The following is an 8,573-nucleotide window of genomic DNA, read 5'->3' as shown; positions in this document are numbered from 1 at the left end:
CTCTGGTCGTGATGGTGGGGTGTTTGATTTGTATTTTTAGTTTTCAAGAGTTTCTCTGTGAGCCCTGGCTGTCCTGGAACTCACTCTAAAGACCAGGCTGGCCTCCAACTCAGAAATCCTTCTGCCTCTGCCTTGAGAGTGCTGGGATTAAAGATGTGCGCTGCCCCCCATCGCGGGTTTGTTTTTGGTTTTTAAGTGCCTGGTTAACAGTAAATTAACATACACATTCCGTTTGTCTTTGTAATGACTCAAACATTAGGCTCTGACCACTAGAGGGCAGCAGGAAAATACTAAAGGACCGGGCAGAGAACTGGGTAATCACGAACGCACCAGACTTGAGGAAAAACCAAACACCTCCAGCCGACCCTAAGCAAGTAGAGCGCTTCAGACACAGGGAAGACTTTTGAAGTAATGAGCGATCTCTACCACCGTAGCAATTGAGCCTTTGGGTGGACTCCAGACAGGCAAAGTGTCACCAAATAGACTCTGTGGCTGCCTAGACTCGCACACCCAAACCACCATTGGACAATGAATGTTGCCCAGTGTGTTGCCTAGATGCTCTCAAAAATCCCAGTTTCTCTGCGTTGTGGAGAAAACCCCTTAGCTCCTGTAACTTTTACTAGGCCCTTTTTGTCTCCAGACTTCTAGACAATTAGATGCATCAGTCTTAACCCAACCAGGGGTTCAGATTCCTTACCTTGCTTTCCCCTCCCTAGTTCAGCCCTGGCCTGGCCCCCAGGAAGAATTTCCCAGGCCAGAGGGCAGCCTAAGGCACAGGTGCCCACCCCAGCAATGTTCCCGCCACCTGCCCAGTCCAGTACCCAGGGCCCAACCCCAGAGGGTGCGGAATGACAGACTCTTGACAATCATTAAACCAGCCAGGCCTGATTTCCCAGCACCGCCTGCTAGGATCTGGGCCAAGTGGCATGGAATATGCAAATCACCTGGGACCGGGAGCCCAGTCTGAAGGCCAGGAAATCCCCTGCATCCAATGAGCCACCAGCTCAGGTTACACCTGGGGACGCACGGCAAAGACCTGGCGGGGAGGAGCTCTCCAGCTTTGCTCTATTTAGAGCGGGCCGAGGTAGCGCTCCCACCACACTCGTCACTGCTACCTGGTGGGATCTTCAACTGCTCAGATTTCTCCCCTTCCTGTGGCCTCGGAAGCCTGCTTACCTGCCCGCCACACCGAACCCTGACACTCGGTAGGGTCACATTCCCTAACTCTGGCCCGGGAACCGTCCAGTGGATTTACAGTTCTGAACTTAATCACTCTAGCTTGGAGCTTCCTAGCTGGAGTGTTGAGACTATGGGTGTGTTCTGGGACTGGTCAGAGACCAGATCGGTGTCTTGGAGGGACAGGGTGGCTTCTTGGGTTCAAGAACCCAGGTGATTTGTGGAGGGAGCTCAGCAGAATTCGTTTCGTGGTTCCACACGCTTTGAGATTATTTTCTTTTTTTGGAGCGGAATTTTCCAGTTTGGCGCCAGCTGGTCTGGCCGTTCTAGGTTCAAGAGAGCCTCCAGCCTCAGCTTCCCCAAGTAGCTGGGTGTTTTTTTTTTTTTGGGGGGGGGTGCGGTTGAAGAGAGTATGTCTACAGCAACATCGAACTTCCGGCCTCTTGGCTGTTGCTGTCTAGGCTTTGCCAGACAGTAATGGGGTGTACCCTGACTGCACCCTCACCACCTTGTCTCCTCTTCCCAGAGGGCCTCATGGCTGCCACCTGTGAGATCAGCAACATTTTTAGTAACTACTTCAACGCCATGTACAGTTCAGAAGACCCCACCCTGGCTCCTGCTCCTCCGACTACCTCCTTTGGTACTGAAGACTTGGTGTTGACCCTGAACAACCAACAGATGGAAGGTCCAGGTGAGTGCTGTGCAAAATCTTTATAGACAGGACACCAATCTGAGAGACTCTTAGATAAAGGGGCAGGGAGGAAGGTCTCTGAGAGGTATCCCAGGGCTAGGGGCTGGGGAGAATTTATTCATTCATACATTTGAGTAGCACTGGAGAAAGGCTCAAGCAAGACCTTCACGCTAGACTGTGTGCCTAGCCTCTGAGAAGACTGTAGTGACTGCAGTGGTGAGAATACAGGGACTGTGGAGATACACCAAGGACACATTGAGACTGGCCATGTTGTGACTGTGAATATGTATCTGTCCCCCCACCTCCACGGGTTGTGTAGGACCTCAGACAAGACCCCAAAGGGACAGAGCTGATCCTCCGGCTGTACTCCACCTTGCAGAGAAGGCAAGCTGGACAGAAGAGCGGCCCCAGTTCTGGTCGAAGACCCAGGTGCTAGAGTGGATCAGCTACCAAGTGGAGAAGAACAAGTATGACGCCAGTTCCATCGACTTCTCCCGCTGCGACATGGACGGAGCCACCCTCTGCAACTGTGCGCTGGAGGAGCTGCGGCTAGTCTTTGGGCCCCTCGGAGATCAACTCCATTCCCAGCTTCGGGACCTCAGTAAGTCAAAGCCAGGGGAGCCACGGGGCCTAGAGAGTGAACGGGGGACATGGGATTTGGGCAGGACTCGGGGCTCCTGGATAGAGTAAAACTATCGAGCCCCTGCTGGAAAGGTGGTTGGTGACCCCCTCCCTGCCTCTGCCAGCCTCCAGCTCTTCTGATGAACTCAGCTGGATCATCGAGCTGCTGGAGAAAGACGGCATGGCCTTCCAAGAGGGCCTAGGAGACTCGGGCCCCTTTGGTGAGAACCCGTTTTCTCCCTTTCCCTCCCTAGCTTGCCTTGTCCCATCTGCGACTCTTCCAAAGTGCTAGAGATATTCTCTCCCGACTTGGAAATAATTCCGTAGTCATTTCTCTGGCCCCCGGGGTGTGGTCATGCCTGTCCTTGCTGGTCTCCTGGGCCTCTCTGAGCTCTAACTTCTTTTCTCAGATCAGGGAAGCCCTTTTGCCCAGGAGCTACTGGACGATGGCCGCCAGGCCAGCTCCTACTACGGCAGTATCTACGGCCCTGGAGCACCCTCCCCCGATAGTTCCGACGTCTCCCTTTCAGGTAAAGGTCCTGCCTGTGCCGTAGTTCTTACCTGAAATCTGTGGGCAGTGATTGGGAAGGCTGGCCCTGGCATTTCAAACTGTGTTCTTTGCCCCTAGGGACCGCTACTCCCCAGAGTTCCCACTCCTCTGATTCTGGTGGAAGTGACGTGGATCTGGATCTCACCGAGAGCAAGGTCTTCCCTAGAGGTGAGCAGAGAGAGGGCTGTTCTTGGGGGTCCGGTTCACGGGGCCCCCGCCACTCTCTCCCACCCTCCTCTCTGCTCTACGGCGGCAAGGCTAGCCGAGCATACCCTGCCTTGCCCTTCTCTTGACCTTCCAACCCCCTTCCCATAGATGGCTTTCCTGACTATAATAAGAAGGGGGAACCCAAGCATGGAAAGAGGAAACGGGGGCGTCCCCGAAAGCTGAGCAAAGAATACTGGGACTGTCTGGAGGGCAAGAAGAGCAAGCATGGTAAGTTCTAGGGGCTGCCACCCTGTGGGCTGAGGGACACTATTCCTTCCGTCTCCTCAGGCCTGTCATGGCCGCTGGGACTTCCTTACTGCACTGTTGCCTTTGTGAACTGTTGACAGGCTCCACGGCATTGGTTACCACCTCTTTGCAGAGGCCTGCTTGGACTTAGAGAAGGGAAACTGGGGGTCCTGGGGGAGGAGAAACCTGGCTCTTTAACTATCAGTGCACTTGGCCCCTGTCTTGCCTGCTGAAACTTTCTGATGGGGAGGAGGCAACTGGTGGGTGCTCAGTGCCCAGGTAGCCGGGCTGGTTCGGGTTCTAGGCACGGCCTGCTGAAAGAGCCTCGGGCTTTGTGTGCTGCAGCTGCTCTGACCTGGAGGGTCACCCCAAAGGTCTCGCCTGCTGCCTTTTTCATACACACAGACCTGCACGTATGCACTCCTGGTCTGCTTTCGTTCTTGTCCTGAGGGGACTGTTAATTCCGGGAAGCTGTTTCTTGATCCCTCGGGCTGCAGCCAGCTCTCTGACCCATGTGTGTGCCAAGTTCTCACCACCACTGGTCCCTACTGGTCCTTGAGCCCCTCACAAAGGAGCATGTCTCTGTCACTGCTCATCTTAACCAGATGTTTGATCCTGATCTGGTGAGAGAGAATTGTGCAGTCTGCCCAGCACACTGCATTTCGGGACGAGAAAGGAAGCAGCCTAGCAATCACTAAGAGGACATTGTTTGTACTCCCATAAGCCTTGGCTCTTGGCATTGTCGAGATAGGTGAGGCCAGATGGTCTGGAGGAGAGGGGCACCCCAGACTGATAACTGAGGAAATCTTCTCTTGTAGCCCCCAGAGGTACTCACCTGTGGGAGTTCATCCGGGACATTCTTATTCATCCTGAGCTCAACGAAGGCCTCATGAAATGGGAGAACCGGCATGAGGGTGTGTTCAAGTTTCTTCGCTCAGAGGCTGTGGCCCAACTATGGGGGCAAAAGAAAAAGAACAGCAACATGACCTATGAGAAGCTGAGCCGGGCCATGAGGTGAGCCGTCAGGGACCTCTCTTTGGACTCTACTGGTTTCTGCTAGGTTTCACATGACAGACGTGAGGCCCGCACGGAGAGGACAAGGACAGTGTTGTGGCCTACGTAGTTGGTTAAGTGACGCATAAAGAAAGTGCGAGGCAGACATTGGGAGACCACTCAGCGCTCGCTAACATTTCTGTGTTTCCCGCAGACGTGTTCTAAGAAAGACAATTGATGAAAGAAAGAATAGAGATTTAAAGCTCGGCTCCCTTGTCTCTAGGCCACAGGTTCTTCCTGTGTACCACAAAGGTGGACTAGCTCTGCATCGCTTAAGTCCCCGCTGTTTCTATGTTTATGGGCCTTTATGAACAAAGCCCCAGGACATAGCTAGAAGGCACAGAGAAGTTAATGCAGAAGCAGGTGCTCAGGCCATAATTACAGATCAACCTGGCAACAACAGGTGAGATAAGGAAAACTCAGGCAGCGAGGGCAGGCTCAGCACAGTGGGAGTGGGAATCAGCGGGAACCTCAGTCCTAGCTCGTCTTTTGCCTGCACCTCTGACCGCCTTCCTCCCACCCAGGTACTACTACAAACGGGAGATCCTGGAGCGGGTGGATGGACGGCGGCTCGTCTACAAGTTTGGCAAGAACTCCAGTGGCTGGAAGGAAGAAGAGGTTGGAGAGAGTCGGAATTAAGGGTCAGGGCTGGACCCAGGACTCAGGCATAAACTGGAGAACTGAACCTTCCTGAAAGGACAAGCAGGCTTGAAGGCCCCCTTAATGTGGATGTGTTCCCTGTGCTGCTGTAGAGAGGAGGAACCTGTTGGGTGTGTCCTTGGCCGGATCCTGAAGTGCAGCCTTTGGCCTCTCCTCGCCCTTTTGGAATTACAAGCCCCGGGGTTTGAACCAACTTGTTTGCTAACTCTTCAGCTGTGAATCCAGTTCCTTCCAGTCCCAACGATGACTGCAGAAGAGACCGGTACCTGCAGATGCCTGGGCTCAACCAAGGAGGCTGGGGAGACCACAGGGACAGAGGGGACAAGATTGTGTCCTCTAGTACTTCTTGGACTGGCTTCCACCTCTCTGCTCAGTCCTCAGGCTCCACGGACAGGGGTCGGAGAATCCATAATTTATGTGTTATAAATATTCCCAGTGTATATAGAGAGCTATTTTTTCTAAAGCATTTCCCCTTCCCTGGTCTTCTCCACTGAGTGCTGGTGGCCAGACTGATTGCTTTAGGGCCCCTAACTGGACCAGCGAGAAGTAGAGTGATGCCCCTCCCCAAGGTGGGGCTCCTGGATCCCCTTTCCTGTGAGTGGAGGCTGAAGCCTCCAATAAAGTGCCCTCTGGGCTTTTTCTAACCTTGGTCTGAGCTATCTGTGTGCTGGGGCTCTGAAAGGGATAAGGCATGGAGACGGGAGGGAGAGGAGGTAAACGTGCAGAAAGATGTGTGTGGGGGCTGGGCATGGACTTCTGCAGCTGGGGGCTCGAGAGAAGAAGAAAATGGGTGAGGCAGCTGACAACTGAAGAAGCACCCATGACTTCATACAAGGACATGGGCTTAGAAATGGGACCGGGGCTGTCCTATTGCCACCAACCAGGTGCTCAGTGACCTTGGCCAAATCCATCTTCTTCAGGGCTGCTTTCTCTTGTACAGGAGTTTGGATCTGATGTCCTCCAAGATGTCTAGAGTTGCAAGTCCCGCCTTGTCAATAGATGACTTTTGCATTCCAGCCAATTTGGCTTCACGCTAAAGATCTGTAACCTGAGCGCTAGCGTCGTGACGGACGACGAAAGAACAGATAGGATCTTGTAACGGGAAAAGTAAAACACAACATGGATGAGAGAGGATAGGAGCTGTGACGGTCCTCAGCCAGGCTCGGCTCCACCTGTCTCATGCTGTCATCTCCTAAGAAGAGAGATTATCCCAGCGTAGACACAGAGACCCCATAGGTGTTCCACAGAGCTGAAGGGCCCTGCCTCTTACCCTGTGCTTGGGAGCTTCTAACCTGGTTTCTGGTTGTTCTTATTTGGGAACAGGGAGACAGGATCACAGTATAGACCAGACTGGCCTCAAGCTTAGAGATCCCGTGACCTATCTGCATCTGCCCCTCCACACCTCCGGTACCAGGAGGAAAGGTTTGCACTGCACCACCTGGACCTCTTTGTCTCCCTCTCATATATATATATAACATTTTAAGAAAAAAAGTGTTCTATTGGGTATTTTCAAAACAAAAATATTTGATTGAAATGTTAAAGGAAAGAAAAATGATCCGTTCAAACGTTGAGGTTCTAAGCCACGTGCTGGTGGTAGCGGTGGTGGTGTCGGCAGCGGCGGCGGTGGCAGTGGCACGCCCCCTTTAATTTCAGCACTCAGAAGGCAGATCTCTGAGTTCTAGACCAGCCTGGTCTACAGACTGAGTTCCAGGAGAGCCTAATTTCTCCAGAGTTTCTGCCCTGCTGCTTGTCTTGGTGCAGGGATCGGAACTGTCCTCAGAGGCCTAGCCATGCGGCTGTCAGTCTGCCCATGAGGGAAGTGCTGTAGGGCAGGTACGTCAGTTCCCACGCCTGTAACCCCAGCACTCGGGAAGTAGAAGCAGGATTGCTATGAGTTTAGCTGGTTTGCTTTGGTTTAGTTTTTCCAGACAAGGTTTCTCTGTGTAGCCCTGGATGTCCTAGAACTGCCTCTGTAGACCAGTCTGGCCTCAAATTCACAGAATCCCACCTGCCTCTGCCTCCTGAGTGTTGGAACTAAAGGGGTGTGCCGCCGCCACCCTGCCCACTGTGTGTGTGACCACTTGGCCTTGGAAGCAGTGACTCCACTTGGCCAAACAATGACCTCATTTGTATGTGCTGTGCACTGATAGTTTCTCTACAGAACTGTCTCTGAAGTCTGTCCTTCCTTAAGGAGAAGACCTTTTCAGGAGGATGATGTCCGTGAGCTTGAGGCCAGCCTGCTCTACAAAGCAGGTTCCTGGACAGCCATATATACAGTCAAAGCTGTTAAAGAGAGAATCCTGGAGAGGGAGAGACAGAGACGAGAGAGACAGAGGAAGAGAGGAGAGAGAATCACTTGCTGCTAGAGGTCTCCTAATCAAAAGCAGGAGGCTTGGGGGGAAAGGTCTTCCTTGCTGTGCTCCGCTCAGGTTTCCCAGCTCCAAAGAGGAGGCCTCTGAGGTGAGTCTCACCTGGGAGGTACGTGTGGAGCAGGAGGGCTGAGAAGCCTGTCAAAGTCGAAGCAGCTGCACTTGAGGCCCGAGCAGACCTTTGTCCTGCCCTCCTCAGTGTGTGAGGTGGGTCTCTAATTCCGCTATCACAATGGATCTGTCCCATACCCTCCGAGAAGACCAGGTAGCTCATTGCACTGATGGGAGACGAAGCTGGCCCAAGGTCACTGGTCAGGTGAGAGTGGGGACCAGAAACCCAGCATTCTGGCCTGGGCCTGGGCCTGAGAACTCAGGGGCAACCTTTTATGGTATAGTTTCACTCTGTAACCAAACTACTCTTAAACTCCATCCTTGTTGTAGTCCAAGCATGTCTTGAACTAGCATCGATCCTCCTGCCTCAGCCTTCCAAGTTCCCAAAAAAGCCTCTTTGGCACAGACTAAACAACCACAGTTCAATATGAAGCCCTGGCTAGGCTCAAACTTTCTTGCTTTAGCCTCTAAAAGGCTGGTATGCCCAACCTCTTACCTTTCACCTCAGAGGTGTCTACCTAGACTCCTAAGCTGGCACTTCTCAGTTCTCTGTAGAAGGCAGAAAACCTATCCCAAGCCTCACCAGCTCAGGTCCTCTATCCAGTCCTTTGCCACCTGCCCTGGGTCCCCTAGGGTGTGCCTTGGGTGGGGCTCTTTATATCCTGCCCAGAGCGGGTCACCTCTTATCAACTGCTGTGGGATCATGTGTGTTGCAGGGTGGGTTAAAAACAGGTCAACCCTCCAGGGCTTGGGTGTGCCCTGTGGGCCCAGGCCTGGGGCAGGGGGGTGGCGGGGGGGGGGGGGGGGGGGGCTGGGCTAGCTGCCCTGCCTCTTCTGAATGGTTCCCAGAATTCCACAGCCTCACCCTCACTGTATCTGGAGCAGTCTA

The 8,573-nt window shown here is 53.3% G+C and overlaps 1 protein-coding gene across 2 annotated transcripts; it reads left to right on the top strand.

Annotated features, from left to right (window-relative positions):
- Positions 1-1,710: 1,710 nt before the first annotated feature.
- On the top strand, positions 1,711-5,352 carry ELF3 (E74 like ETS transcription factor 3; the record flags this gene model as incomplete). 2 transcript variants are annotated; one of them, XM_080917787.1, is made up of 8 exons in its annotated part: positions 1,711-1,867; positions 2,247-2,468; positions 2,614-2,709; positions 2,899-3,018; positions 3,117-3,206; positions 3,354-3,473; positions 4,310-4,505; positions 5,069-5,352. In XM_080917787.1, 8 exons carry the CDS (start codon positions 1,711-1,713, stop codon positions 5,181-5,183), a joined length of 1,116 nt encoding a protein of 371 aa, XP_080773913.1. In that variant the 3' UTR covers positions 5,184-5,352. The 2 variants fall into 2 exon arrangements, with proteins under 2 accessions (XP_080773913.1, XP_080773912.1); XM_080917786.1 differs by having other exon boundaries at positions 2,187-2,468.
- Between the last annotated feature and the right edge of the window lie 3,221 nt (positions 5,353-8,573).

The sequence above is a fragment of the Micromys minutus genome (genome assembly GCF_963924665.1).
Source record: "Micromys minutus genome assembly, chromosome: 6".
Classification (NCBI taxonomy): Eukaryota; Metazoa; Chordata; class Mammalia; order Rodentia; family Muridae; genus Micromys; species Micromys minutus.
The sequence above is the reverse complement of the archived record's forward strand: the minus strand, read 5'-3'. Positions and strand labels throughout refer to the sequence as shown.